At 40.4% G+C, this 15,509-nt stretch overlaps 1 protein-coding gene across 1 annotated transcript in view; it reads left to right on the top strand.

Annotated features, from left to right (window-relative positions):
* The window catches only part of magi3b (membrane associated guanylate kinase, WW and PDZ domain containing 3b), a 131,221-nt gene that overhangs the window by 80,872 nt on the left and 34,840 nt on the right, over positions 1 to 15,509 (top strand). Inside the window, exons 2-3 of the mRNA XM_077528894.1 lie at positions 13 to 129; positions 9,052 to 9,171. Of these exons, the coding sequence (XP_077385020.1) occupies positions 13 to 129; positions 9,052 to 9,171 (237 nt within the window). The remainder of the gene's footprint in view (positions 1 to 12; positions 130 to 9,051; positions 9,172 to 15,509) is intronic.

Raw genomic sequence — 15,509 nt, 5'->3', positions numbered from 1 at the left:
TCCTCTCTGCAGGCAAAGTATTGAACACGGACCTGCGCCACTACCTCAGTCTGCAGTTTCAGAAGGGCTCGCTGGACCACAAGCTCCAGCAGATCATACGGGACAACCTCTACCTGCGCACCATCCCGTGTAAGTACGACCGATGCGCCATTCACCAACGCGAGAAAAAAAACAAAAAACAAAAAAACATACATTATGTATTGCCAGTATTTGTTCTAAAAAAAAAAAAAAAAAAAAAAAAAAAAAAGGCAGCAGTATTTGACTTTTTTTTTTTTTTTTTTTTTTTTTTTTTTACCTTTTTGTGTGTTTTCCAACGACATTCAACAATTTTAAGGCCAACTGATAAAATGCATCAATTTTTTTTTTCAGTTATATTCTGGGGCCTTGTGACTACGTGTGTGGGTGTTTCTTGCTCTCTTTCTCAAACCTCGACACTTATTCTGGTGAAATTTTTCCAATTCTAACTGTGGGGTGAAGGTTGAAGTTATGATTTTTGTACTGTTGCAATTGTCACCAACAAATGGCTCTTTCATATTTTCATGGCTTAGCGTCAAAGCAACAACAAAAAAAAACAAAAAAAATCACAATTTTGATGATGGGCTACAATAGACAGCTGACATTGAGGGTTAAATCAATGTCACTCTGGTACATAGAATGTCTAGAAACTTTTTTTATTATTATTTTTTTATGAAGCACTCCTGAATGTTTGAGCTGCAAAAATATACCTATTCTTTACTTCTGACAGGTGGATTATATTCCATCCGATCATCACTGGTCTTTCCAATCCATGAGAGACACTAGCCGCTAACCCGCTAGCTAGCGAGCTAACACTCTTTTGGTGCGTCTCTCAAACAGCAAAAGGCTTTTGGTCTAGTTTGTAGCTTCACTTTCTCCTTTGAGAATGACACTGAGATGTCCTGCATATTGTGGTATCCGGTGAAGTTGTCTTCAGGCTAAAGGCAAAGTTGGCTAGTTAGCAAACTGCACCCTGTCGTGGTAGAAATTGGTCTAATAATAATAGCTAAGTAACTCAAGTCGCAGGTCAATAACTTTCTTTGACTCCTCTCAAATTGGCTGCACACGTGAGCAGAGGTTATAGGCCACCGCAGGAAGTAAATAAAAACTGTGCTGAGGTTTTTCTTTAACACTTTAAAAGGTTTAAATTCATCTCCAAAGTTGACTTTAACTTTGACTTGTATTTAATATTAGTATTTTGTAATATATCTCTGAATTATCTAAACAAGGTGTTTATTATTTGTTTCGTTTGAATTGTTTTGATTTTTTTTCAATCTATCCTTCCCTCCTTCCTCTCTTTAGTTTTTCCTCTGGTCTCTTGAGTTCTCTTTAATTTGTTGGAATTTAGAGGCTTCTGGGTTTGGCGTAAGACTTTGATTTTGTTACCATGTGGAAGGCAGGAAGTGTTTGGTTGGTGCTGGATTTTACTTTGATTTATCTTTCTTTTCTTTTGATCTTTTCTGACTTTTTCTCTGGTCTCCTGACTGTTTGAGTCTCACGACTCTGGCGAGACTCTGAAGTATCTGGTTAAGGTGAAGGGTAATGGGATTTTTATGAGGTTTTAGGTGAATTAATGAGTATAAATGTACACGTATTTGCACATACTGTGTGCGCAACTTAAAAAAAAAAAAAAAAGAGAGAGAGCAATGATGATGAGATACCGAATGAACAATTCTGAGCAAAAAAAATAATAATAATTGTTTTGATTATGGCTGAGGCACAATTAAGTCGAAAGCAATACAATTTCTTATAAGCACACTATCATAATCAAAAACTCCGCAGCAAGCTCATTGATTTTGAATGATATCCAACAAACAATGGCTGAGTTATTGGGACAAAAAAAAAAAAAGTATATTGTTCTTGTCGTCACAGTTCCACTCGCAATCTTCTGGCTTTTAAACCTTCATAAAGTGATTCTTCATGACGAAAGCCAAGAGCAATATTGATTTTGAATGATATCCGACAACCGGCGGTTGACTTTGAGGGTCAAAACAGTGCATATGTCTTGGTTCAGCTGATGCATTTGAACTATAATCTGGTTGTTTACATCAAGTCAAGTGCCTGATTGATTTTCAGTGATATCCAACACGGCCTAATTCATCTGCATTACTTCACCCTACCGATCACAGCCTCGACAGTTTTCGCTCAAACTTCCATGCGCTGATTGTCTGCGTCTGAACAATATTGATTTTCAGTGGCGCAAGGCTGCTGTAGTTGCGTTCAAAGGTTACATCTGGAAGTCCATTTTTCTAATTAACGCTCCGCTTGGCGCTATTCTTCGATGGTGTCATCGCTTCTCTCTTGCTCTTGTCATATTTTATTCACATTCTTCATAGCCAAAACAATAGAGATTGAGTCAGCTTTTTTTTTCTGGTATTTCATCAAGCACTGTGGGCATTTTATTTATTTATTTTTTGTTCCTGATGAGTCTCTTGTCCTTGGATATCATCGTGTGTGTGCACGCGCGTGCATGTTGGACAAAAGTGCAAAGGAACAATGGCATAAATGGTTTGTAACTTTTTATAATGGCATGGGTATTATGCAGCAACACACACACACACACGCAAGCTGTTTTTTTTTGTTTTGTTTTTTGTTTTTTGTTTTTTTTTTAAACCCTTTGTTGCCATAGTAACCCCGGCAAGGGCATCTCAGCAAGCTCCGTACAACTTATTTACTTTGCAGATCATGGCAGTCATCTAAGTCATGCGCTCCCTACAAAAGGAGCCCTTCACTTTTTCTCTGTCGGTTCTGCAGGGACGCAGCTTGCTGTTCTTCTTCTTCTTCTTCTTCTTCTTCTTCTTCTTCTTCTTCTTCTTCTTCTTCTTCTTTTTCTTCTTCTTCTTTTTCTTCTTCTTCTTTTTCTTCTTCTTCTTTTTCTTCTTCTTCTTTTTCTTCTTTTTCTTCTTTTTCTTCTTTTTCTTCTTTTTCTTCTTCTTCTTCTTCTTCTTCTTCTTCTTTTTCTTTTTCTTCTTCTTTTTCTTCTTCTTTTTCTTCTTCTTTTTCTTCTTCTTTTTCTTCTTCTTTTTCTTCTTCTTTTTCTTCTTCTTTTTCTTCTTCTTTTTCTTCTTCTTTTTCTTCTTCTTCTTCTTGTTGTTGTTGTTGTTGTTGTTGTTGTTGTTGTTGTTGTTGTTGTTGTACGTACTGAATTTCTAGCCAAATACACTCAGAAATATACAAATGGAGATCTCAGCCTGCTTTGTTTTTGATTTACGGAGGTTATAAGCTTGATTTGTATCATTCGAGCAGCTGTAATAATCAGCAGATGCTATTTCAAAGCAAGTATCCTCTTGGTTTTGAAGTACAGGGCTATACAAACATACACAAACAATCTTTAAAAAAAAAAAAAAAAGGCATTTATTTGGTGAACCTTTTAGCAATGACAACAGTGTGTACTTTGTTCCGTGAAATTAAAAGTATATTTATTTATTTATTTATTTATTTATTTATTTATTTATTTATTTATTTATTTATCTATTTATCTATTTATTATTGTATTGCAAAAGAGAGACTGAGAAAGTGAAACCACTCCTTACATAAAATTTGGGTCTTTCAGGCGAAATTGTAGGATAAACCTCAAATTAGGGTGACCGGATGTCTCGCTTTAATCGCAACAGATTTGTCTCACTTTTACGCAGGTCCCTTCCTGGTGTCCCGTTTGTTTGTTTATTTATTTTTTTAATTTATTTTTATTTATTTATTTATGTGAAACCAATTAAATATGAATGCTGCTTGTTGTGAGTTGAATTTCCTGCCACCATACAAGGCTCATATCTCAAGTTTCTTTCAAAGCAAAAAAATGAATAAAAAATCTGCAGTTCGACAGCTCTTAAAAATGCAACCCCCCTCAAAGGGATTCATTCTATTTCTAATATTTCTTGTAGGAAAGCCATTCGAAAACCAAATCAAGTTCCAATAATATCCTGCAACACGTTTAAATTCCGAGGATCTGCTGTATTGCAGGTTCTTTCATCTCAAAGCTGTTGAACGGGCACTTTGTGAGCCAAAAGGTGCAGCAAATGATCCATTTCTCTCTCCAATCTCACCTGCACACGCACACATCGTCCTCAAGTGTCACGGGGAACACGCTTTCCATTCTCCGACTCATGTACGGCGCTGCCGCTGGTTGAGGCTTTATGGCCCGTAGGCTCCATTCATCATCACGCGGGCCCCCATCGAGTCGGACTCGAATTCGCAGCTTGAATGACTTGCCGTAATGAGCGGGAGAAGCGGGAAGTGGCTTCCGTCACTCGCTCAGCTCTCATGTTCTCATCCTTCACCTTCCCCTCTGCTTCAATTACCTTTGGCACGCCTTGTTTTACGGCCATCATTTCTTTTGGCCAGCTTCTGATTTAAAAAAAGTACATCAACGCTAAAAAGAAATAGCGCATGAATATGAAGTTGTACGATTAAATTGGCAGAAGATGGCGGTCACACCTTCAGCCTGTTCAAACACTGATAAAATGCTCAAAGATAATAAATGAATATTCATTCCAGTCCACAAGCACTGGAAATTGCTCAAAATGGCTGCTTAAACCCGAAATGGCAGAGTGGCAGACTGGTCAGTTAGTTTTAAGCATGGGTCTTTAAGACATTTTCGATTTTGCGTTGATATGGGACAAACCATTCCCTACCTTTGCAGGGTGGCCACTGAGTTCTGAGCACCCCAATAAAGGCATTGAATTCATTGGAGCAATCAAATCATAGTAATTCCAACAAATGAATGAATGAATGATTTAAAAAAATAAAGTATGTAATATGCATGCCAAGCCACTAGTTGGCGATATACCTTTGTAAGGAAGCCATTTTGCCTACGTTCTTATCTTACCTTCTTATCCAAAAGCATCATTTGCATATATTTTATTTTTTATTTTTTTTAACAATGAATTGATTAAAGGCACGGTCTTCTGTTTTCACGCAGGAAAATGCACTTTATAAATATAGGATTTTTACCCATGAACTCCTTCTCAATCTACACCTCTGGGCTTCTGTTAATGTGTGGTGGTGATTTTCTTTCCTCTACCCAAGCCTGTATTTTGCCATTTTCTGTTTGTTTTGTCAACAGCGAGACATTTCTGTGGACAGACAGTTGTTTACCCCTCCAGCCAATCACAGAGCGGGGGGTGGCGGGGGGCGTGTCGCAGACGGGACCGGGCGAATTCGTCATCTGCATGACGTCATTCCCGCGGCAACTTGACAGCATGCACGGATTATTTTTATTTTTTTTCACCCACTCACTCACTCACACGACAGTGTGTGACACGCCCCCCGCCAATCCCTGCTCTGCGATTGGCTGGAGGGGTAAACAACTGTCTGTCCACAGAAACGTTGACAAAAAAAAAAAAAAAGACACAAAATGGCAAAATACAGGCTGGGGGGTGGGGCTTTAGGAAAAAATCACCACCACACATTAACAGAAACCCAGAGGTGTAGATTGAGAAGGAGTTCATGGGTAAAATTCCTATATTTATATAGTGTATTTTCCTGAGTGAAAACAGAAGACCGTGCCTTTAAGAATTATGTCAAGCGTGAGCACATAACTCCTGTAACATCAACATTCAAAGTGAAATCATTCCATTCCATTTATATATTTTGAATATTTTTTCACCAGGGCATGTAGAGAAAAAAAAACAATTGACACTGATATTCACCAATTATCCATTTGCCATATTTTTGATGAAGTTCAAGCGCCAAACAGAGAGTACTAATCCCCAGTTTGTTGGAGGGTCATTTTCAATCGTTTTCACATTTTCAAACAAGCCTTTCGGCCATTTCAAGTTGGTGTTGTGGAAGCAAAACTTTTACGCCCCCATAAGCTCAGTCGCCTGAGAAAACAATGCAAGTTGAGAAAGAAAATTACAGAGAAAGTGAAGAGTAAAGAGAGGTGGAGAGTAAAGGTCTATAAGTGCGTATGCGTGTGCACGCGGTAAGCCTGACTTGGGCACGTTCCATCTCATTTAAACGAGATGTGGAATTCTGCAGAGGACAAAAAAAGCAGGAAGGCTTTTTTTTTTTTTTTTTTTTCCGCCCATCCAAGAGCTCAGTGGCACGCTCCCTCGACGCCCTGCTGAGATCAGTCGCAAGCTCGACGAGCGTCATCTCACACACACGCACGCACGCACACAAGCCCCATGCATCATATATGTGCACAGCGATGCCTGGGCTGAGTTAAAGAACACATCACATAAAGTCCTACATCTGTGACCTTCTCTAACTTCCTCCAACTTCTCCATCTTCTCCTCATGCAGCTCTGCTCAATGTATATTGAGGATGACATTTCAGTGTTATCGTCTTCATTTATATCTTGCATCATATAAGACATTTATTAACTTGAGCGTTTATTTAGGAGAATAAGAATTAGATCAGTGGTTTCCAACTTGTGGCAAGACACCTATTTTACGCAAGAAAAACCTCATGGTAAACCACCAAACTGTAATAATATTAAAAATATGTATACTGAAATAATGACGTTGAGCCAGTTTAGTCACGAATCATTGTGAAATCTGGCCTTGTATAAGGTGAAGCTGGTATATTTTGCAGGAAGCCGTGGATTATTCTGTGTATACGCAAATTATTTGGACCTTTTGCCAACCAATTTATTTGTTAGCCACCGGCAAAGGTAAAAAAAACAAAAAACAAAATAATAATAGTAATATTTTAATACAATAACAATAACATTAATAAAAAGGTAGTTGGTTAGTCGTTGGTTGGTTGTTTCATTCATTCATTCATTCATTTGTTAATTGATTTGTTGGTTAGTTTGGTTGGTTCAAATGAATTAACTAGCCAATTAATTACTTTGGTTGTTTAGTTGTTAGTTAATCAGTCATTTATTTAGTTACTTGTATCCTCCACTTTTAGTTGGTTTCTTGCTCATTGTGTTGTGTTCATTATTTAGTCTGTCCATTGAGTTAGTTTTTTTGGTTTGTTTGTCACTTACTTAGTTATACGGTTGGTAAGCTAAGTAGTTCTATGGATCATTCACTCGCTACTTGATTTGTTGCTTATTTTTAGTCCGTAATTGTGTTAGTTAGTTACAGTAGTTAGTTGGTTCATTATTTTTTAGTTTGCTTGTTGTTTATATAAATTAACTAGTCAATTAACTAATCACTTACTTACTTATTTGCTTAGTCATTCATTATTCAATTATTTATTTAGTTACTTGGTCCCTTTATTTATTTATTTTTGTTGGTTTGTTGCTCATCTGTTCACCATTCATGAGTTAGTTAATAGTTTGTTTGACACTTAGTAGTTAATGGCGGCGTAGTTAAGTTAGTAAGCTAAGCAGTTACATAAGTTATTCATTCGCTACTTGATTTGTTGCTTATTTTGTTAGTCCATTCGTAGTTAGTTAGTTAGTTAGTTAGTTAGTTAGTTAGTTAGTTGTAGTTATACTGTGTTTGGTTATGGTTGGTTGGTTGGTTGGTTGGTTGGTTGGTTGGTTAGTTAGTTAGTTAGTTAGTTAGTTAGTTGTAGTTATACTGTGTTTGGTTATGGCGGGTTGGTTGGTTGGTTAGTTAGTTAGTTAGTTAGTTAGTTGTAGTTATACTGTGTTTGGTTATGGCTGGCTGGTTGGTTGGTTAGTTGGTTGCCTGGTTGGTTGGTTAGTTAGTTGGTTGCCTAGTTAGTTAGTTAGTTGGTTGCCTGGTTAGTTAGTTAGTTAGTTAGTTAGTTAGTTAGTTTTGTTCCAGTCACCACCCAATATTTATTATTGTGCATCTGTCCCTAAAAAGAGTGTCTGGTGCACTCTGCATTGTGACACTTTCCAAAACATCGACATCCGAAGTGGCTGCTCCTCCTCTGCTCTCACTCGGCTGCGGCGTCCAACTGGAACGAGGCCTCATTATGTCGCCGCCCACTGGAGAGCGATGCCCTGGCGTGGCGGGATAATGGTTGCGGGAGACAGTTGGCAGGTACGCGGCGACGGCGGCTCAAGTAATTGGGCTACAGGGGGACATTTTTGAGAGCAAAGCCACGAGTCGGACCCCTTGCTAATGAGAAGCGGCGCAGGCCGGCGTTCTCGCGCGACAAGCGAAAGTGTCAAGCGCTTCGACTAACACAAAAAGCGCGTTACCAAGGAGCTCTGCAAAGACGGCTCCTCTGATGTTTGTCTCACTATCAAACGGGCCATTTAATCATCTGCTGGGGCACCAAGAAGCTGTCACCGTCCAATTAGAGCGGGAACATAAGAGTGGAAAATCAAAACAAAACAAAGAGTGGGAATAGCGACATAAAGTTACTTAATAGGAGGACATTGGGCCTCTGCAATCAACTCGACTTGCCCGCTAATTGCTTCACATGTTAAAAATATCAAGGAAGCCATCCTGTGAATAACATATGATTAAATCAACAGTTAGCAACACGGATCAGTCACAGTGTGAAAGCAAGAAACCGACTGACTCATTTTGGTCCGTGTTAGCGCTATTTCCAACCCGTCAGCGAGCGTTCTATCGTAGCCGCGCCGGAGCCAAAACGTGCAGTGCGACTTTGACTTACAAGAAGGATATTCAGTTTAACGGATGTCTTATACAGCAGATGTCAAAAGGTTAGTTTGTTTGAGGGCTCATCTTTTGGCACCATACATTTTTATAACACTTACCAAAGGTCATATATCTGTGAGGGAGGTTGGGAGATTAGCGTAATAGCTTTTTCTTGGCGTCACATTGCATGTTATATTCCTGTGTGATACCGCAACATGCTGTGATTGTCCCCATTTGAATGCCACTTAGCATAAATCCAGCGTGACGGACGTGTAATAACCTGAATGAACGAGTGCACGTGCTCCTGTGCTTCCTCTCGCCCTTCGTTCGACCTTGAAGAGAATCCACGAAGCGAGTGAATGAATGGTCCCACGTGAACCTTCGTGTACGTCATTTGCACTGAAGTTGGCACCGACGATCGGTTCAGTCTCCACGTGCAGCATTTCAATTTTGTTGACCTCGGTGCTGCTTCTTTTCGAGCTTGTTGCTGAGCAGTTTTCAAGTTTAAGTGATTGAATCTTTTCTTTTTTTTTTCTTTTTTTTCTTTTGCTTTGCACAGGCACCACCAGGCTCCCTCGGGAGGGAGAGGTGCCCGGCGTGGACTACAACTTCATCAGCCTGGGAGACTTCCGGATCCTGGAGGAGAGCGGCCTTCTTTTGGAGAGCGGCACCTATGATGGTAAGTGGAATCGCACGTATCGATAGCAATGGAGCGCAGTTGAAGCCAATCAGGGTCAGGGTGTGTGGCATTTAAAGGCGCAGTCTGCTGGAGTCACTCAGGAAAATGCACTTTTTAAAGACATGATGTACACACTTTAACTTTCGCTCACTCTACACATCTGGGTTTGTGTTAATCGTTGGTGGTGATTTCGTCCTAAACCCCCACCCTCCCAGCCTGTATTTTGCCATTTTGTGTGGAAAGACGGTGTTTACACCCCTCCAGCCAATCGCAGAGCGGGGGTGGCGTGTTGCAAACGGGGCCGGGCGAACGTGTCGGGTGCGTGACGTCACTCCCGCGGCAATTTGAAAGCACGCACGGATTTTTTTTTTTTTTCACTCACTCATTCGCACACGTAAGTTTCTGTGAGTGAGTGAGTGAAAAAAAATGTGTAGATGTGTAGACTGAGAGAAAGTGAAAGTGTGTACATCCTGTATTTAAAAAGTGCATTTTCCTGAGTGAAACTGGCATACTGGGCCTTTAACTCTTTTACTGCCACACATTATCAAAACAACACAACCCCCACAGTGCCAGACGATTTTGCCGATTACGAGCATTCATCAGATTTCATCAGATTCCGTCATGTTTCATTGTAATTCCATACACCGGCAGCCCATTGAAAAGAGACACAATGCTGCCATCTACTGGCCACAGTTAGTTGGTGTTTTTGATTCCATAACCCATTGACCAGGCAGCGCTGCACTTAGACGTTGCACTTAAAACCCTTAGGCATTATTGTGACCCGTTTTGGGCTTTTTGATGGTTCTGACCAAGTCATTTCAAAATAAGATACTGCCCAGGGGTTGAAAAAAAAAAAAAAAAAGTAGATGACGTCATTTAACGTTTATGGCGGCATACATCGTGATTTTACCAATCGTCATTAAACGTTTTTGGCAGTCAAAGAGTTATTGTCTCTGTGTGTATATTAGAGCTCAGACTCACACCCAAAATCCACATTCGCTATCCGTTTACCGTTTCAGCAGCGAATCTAGAATCAACTCAAATGAGCAAAAACAGCCCTGTCGACCTTCGACAGAATTTTCGCTTAGCTCCATCATCAAGTGCTTGCTCAAGTGGGATTCCATTGATTTCTTTCCATATATAATGTATGAGGAGTGTGGTTCCTCACCTGCACAACGTGTGGAGTTTGTTGAGATATCCTCTGTTGTGAATCGGCGCCATATAAATGAAATGACTTGACGTAGCATGCACATAATGGCGCATATTCCAGCACATATGCAGTATCCATGTGATGGAAGTTGACATCTCGGAATCATTTTTTTTTGTTGACTTATAGGTCGTGCCAGCCTCGGTCTTGCCGGTCTGTCTTTTGTGGTTGGTGGCGTGCCATCACGCTGCGTGTGTCGAGAACGTGCTGAGCAGCTGCGGCGCTGCGTGTTGACCTCATGTAAACCGGCCAACCTGCTGATCCCAGCAGCTGGCTCGTCAGACACGTCCATACACAACTCTGAATGTCCACAAAAGGACTGTCCGCATTAAGATGAGTTGAGGTCATATTGCGTGAGGGGTAACACCACATCCAGCAGTTGATGCTGTGGAGGAAAGAATAGTGATACTTTTATTGATTTTTGCGGATGAATATTTAACTCAACTAGGAGGAGGGGTTATAATTTTAATAAAATAACATCCCCATATAGAAGAAATTTGACATTTTACAAGAGCAAAGTTGTAATATCCTAAGGAAAAACTGCACACGAGAATAAAACTTTACTACCGGTAATACAATGAAAATAAAGATCGGAGAATCAATGTAAAATTTGATCAGACTTGACATAGAAAAAAATAGCTTGTTTTTCTGCGATGGGTAAAAAAAAAAAATCTGTGAACAGGTGACTTTGTGAATGCCAAATCTCGAATTGCCATGAATCCATTGTATAATGAAAAAATCATTTAAATTATATGAAAGTAAATTTCTTATGTTGAAATGTTGTGAAAATAATCCACAAAGAACCCATAATAAGAAAAAAATATATGTATAAATGAAGTTAGATTTTTTCTTTTATAATTGCTATTATTATTATTATTATTATTATTATTATTATTATTATTATTATTATTATTATTATTATTATTATTATTATTATTAATATTATTATTATAAAAAACACTTTAGAAGTTGCAAAAACTAAAGGTGTACCTGTCAAGTATTCTGGATATAAATATTCACAAGAATAGTGTAATATTATGGAAAATGCACCTCTTAATTAAACAAAAATAGTTGTAATTTTACAAGTTAAATGTAAAAGCATTTACAAAAAAAAAAGAAGGAAAAAATCACTCAAAGTCATCACAGTATAAGAAAATAGTTCAGTGTGCAATTAAATCGATGTATCACCAAATGTTACAATTTTTATTTTTAAACTAAAAAAAAAAATGTTTTGGTGGTTGTTGTTTTCCGTTATGAAGCAAACTCACAAAATTTCTGCCATCTGTCCTTTATCTCCTGGAATTAAATTTCCTTTTTGTGGAATTTTGGGGGCAAAACAAATGTTGCCCCGCAAAAGGCAACAAAGCCCAGAAAAAGGACACTAGATCATTTTGTTGATCACATAGACTATTTGTTGTCACTTTGTTTTGACGACTCCACAGAGAGAACTGTTGTTTGTTTTTCCTATCACAGTAGCACTCAAATTGGAAGTCTCGCAGACGACCTCACCTGCAACGAGCGCTCTCCTTGCATTCTGACCCCGGGTTTTCACCGGATGCGGTTGCGGTGCGGTTGCGGTGCGGTTGCGGTGCGGTCCGGCGACGCAAGCAATTAGATTCCATTCATTCGAATGGTGCAGTTTACACCGCTTGCGGGTGCGTTGCGTGTCGACTGCGGAAGGCCTGCGGCGTGCCGCAAGCCTTCCGCAAGGATAGACCTATTTTCTATTTTTGCCGGACGCCGCAGCGGTAGGCCTCCGGCAAATGGCAAGCTAGCACAAAACACATCGAGCGGGACAGGAAGACCGAGGCAGTTTCAAAATACATTTCCGGTTACCTTTCAGAATAAAACACTCGCCAGCTCCTATTTCGCAAGTTTTTCAGCAAAACGTGACGTGGGCGTCGCCGGGCCATGTGCTCATTCACGGTTTAGACACCAGCGAACATGGACGAGGAGAGGTTTATATTGGAGGTGGAAAACCACAAAATAATATATGACACGGCACATCCTTTTTATAAGGACTGTAATGTATTGTGAGTTTGATGTTCGCGATTGCTTGTTGTGCCCGTCTCGCTTGCCGTACTGAGCGGCAGCCGGACGGGGAAGACAGAAATAAAGAGTGGACCCGCACTGACCCGACTCTCGTTATTAATATACTTTACAAGGACAACCAAAAAAAGGATGCTGCATGGAATCTCATAGCAGAAGAAGAAGAAAAGGTTAAATCAAAAGAAGTCCACCTCTCTTTCTGCTTCTCTGTTGAGCACAGACTTTCTGTATGTTTGTCGTTGTGAAATGCCACATGATCGCGCGCGCGCGGTCCCGCGAGACACGTTGGGAAGTGGGCGGCGACGGAGCTGCCGGACCGCAGCTGTGCGGAGCCGGTGTGGATTGACAAAAAAATTGACCCGTCCGGAGCACGCAGTCAAGACGCACCGCACCGCAACCGCACCGCAACCGCATCCGGTGAAAACCCGGGGTGAGGCCTCGCCAAATGTGTGCGGACGCTATTGTGTTACTCCCAAAAAAGGGTGGGGGCGTGGGATTTCTCTTACATTGCGCGATGATTACAGCAATAACATGATAATCTGCCTGCTCGCGTCGAGCGAAGCGCATTCTCTCTGGTCTCAAATCCGCACGGCGGGCAAAATAAAGGCGAGGATTTGTTTTTTTGTTTTTTTTTTCCCCCCACAATTCACGAGCGACCTGAATGGACCGGCTGCGCACGGCGCTCTCTGCCTCCTTCCCTTTCAGCGGCGGCATCTGAGCGCCTCTCTTCCCCATATGATGGAGAATTAAAAAGATAAAGCCAAATCCTCCTCCAGCCAGAAAAGCGCCTTAAGGCTGAGAGAAGCCTTGTGTGTTTGCGTGCGTGCGTGCGTGCGTGCGTGTCCACGGGCAAGGTGCGCTGTTGGATGTGGGCTTGTTGCATCAGCTCCTTCCATCAGTCTGTGATCTCTGAGATAAAACGTCGGCCATCTTCTCCCGGGAGGTGTCAAGTGGCCTCCCAGCATGGAAAAACATTGACCCGACAAAAGAAAGTGTGCTAGCGAGGGAGAGTAGGAAAAAGGACGCCACCCTCACAAATAACTCATTTGCTCCCAAAAACGTATAAATACGTTCTATTTTAAATGTTTTACATGTCCCAAAGACATAGTTATACGTTTTTGGATTATTTGTTTTTTTTATTATGCAATAGCATACCGAAGGCTTTGATGCAGCCTCTCAACTGCAAACAGTTGAAGAAATGGTAGTTATTGCACGCGGCCAGCAGGTGGCAGCAGAGCAAAGGAGATCAACCAGGGCCACGTTGAAAAAAAGCTCAATTACTCACAATTCTAAAAAGATTTGTGAATAATGATGAAACTTAGCCATATTCTAATGCTAATTTCTGCACAACGGAAACAGATACTTTTTTTTTTTTTCCTGATGAAAGAAGAGATTTTATTTTTTCTTTTGGTAGGTTCCATGAACTCAATATTGTGTGGACATTGTAAAATCAGTCAAAATCCAGTAAAACAACCGGGCGTAAAGGGGGTTGCTTCTGTGAAAATGGCTGGGAGTAAATGAGATAATCAGTCATGAAAGGTAACGACCAATCACGGCTCACCTGTTTCATTCATTTTTGTCAGGTAACATTACCTGATGTCATTTTCAGTCGACAGCAAGTGGCAAAATGGCCGCCTCCTGAGATGGATAAAAATTTGCCATTCAAAGATAGCACAAAACTAGCAAACCAGGACATTAACTCATTTTGTCCATGTTTTTTTTTTTTTTTGTAAAAAAACAACTACTGAAAGATTGTAATATTATACAACCATATATTTGTCCTGCATGTCAATCAAAATCTCACAACTGTCTTAACAGGGAGCATAAAGCAGTAAAGTTGGTCCCCGATCGTCCTTTCCGTGCATCATCGCTGTTGTGCCATCTGTCACAACAGCTGTTTGTAACGATACTAAGCACTGAACGTATCCATGTTTTTGTAGATACAAATTTAGTAATTCCTCATCACTTCAAACAAACCGTAAACGGTTCCAATGCTGATTGTGTACTTTTGAGATCAATGTTGTAGTGGCGACTTAGGTTGAAATCTTTCATGGTTGATAGTGTCATGAACTCATTCACTCGCAGCCATTTTCACAGAAGCAGTCCCGTTCGCTCCCGGCTGTTTTTTGGGATTTTGACTGATTTTGCAAGGCCCACAGAATATTGTGTTCTATTGATTATAAAATCATGGAACCTATCAAAAGAAAGATTAAAGTCTCTTCTTTCATCAGGAAAAAAAAGTATGTTTCTATCTGTTTCCGTTTTGCAGCAATTAGCATTAGAAGAGAGCTAAGTTTCATCAGTTTTCACAAATCTATTTAAAATTGTAAGTAATTGAGCTTTTTTTCTATATGGCCCTGGTTGATCTCCTTTGCTCTGCTGCCACCTGCTGGGCGTTTGTGTAATAACTACCATTTCTGCAACCGTTCTTTGCAATTGAGAGGCTGTATCAAAGCCTTCTGTATGCTCTAGCATAAAAACAAACAAACAAACAAAAACGGATAAATACGTCTTTGGGACACTTAGAACATGAAAAGAAAAACGTATTTACACGTTATTAGGAGCAAATGACTTAATCAAACTAGGCAGATAGGTTTGTTTAAATTTGCTGAACATATTTTAACTTTGAAACTGATTTACAGTCTTGAGGTCGGAGGCGCGTTTGAGCGACGTCTACTAGTCATGAACACTGTTATTACCGCTTAAAACTTGACAGCTACAGTAAAAGTTTAATTTTCAAAAATGAACCGAGTGTGGGAAGCTCGTGCCCATCCCTGATACCGAATGTTGGAACACCCGGCCTATATATAGTGTTCTTTTCACGAAACATTCTGCGGGCGGGCAGGTGTCAGTGTTCTCCGTATCTCTGCGGAACACTTATCTCCTTTCCGGGCTTTTTTTTTCTTGCCACTAAAAGCCAAGCCAGTCAGCACAAGCTTGCGCTGCGAGTGTCGAGCTCTCTGCACTCCAAGGCGGAGTGGAAGTAATCGCATTAAGGAACTGCCTCTCCATTTCCATTCTCTCCCTCTTTCTCTCCTTTCCCCGTTGAGCTTGGCTTGGAGTGCACTGGAAAAAAAAAAAT

The sequence above is a fragment of the Festucalex cinctus genome, chromosome 8, assembly GCF_051991245.1.
Source record: "Festucalex cinctus isolate MCC-2025b chromosome 8, RoL_Fcin_1.0, whole genome shotgun sequence".
Classification (NCBI taxonomy): Eukaryota; Metazoa; Chordata; class Actinopteri; order Syngnathiformes; family Syngnathidae; genus Festucalex; species Festucalex cinctus.
Note: the sequence above shows the minus strand (reverse complement) of the source record. Positions and strands in the feature narration are given on the sequence as shown.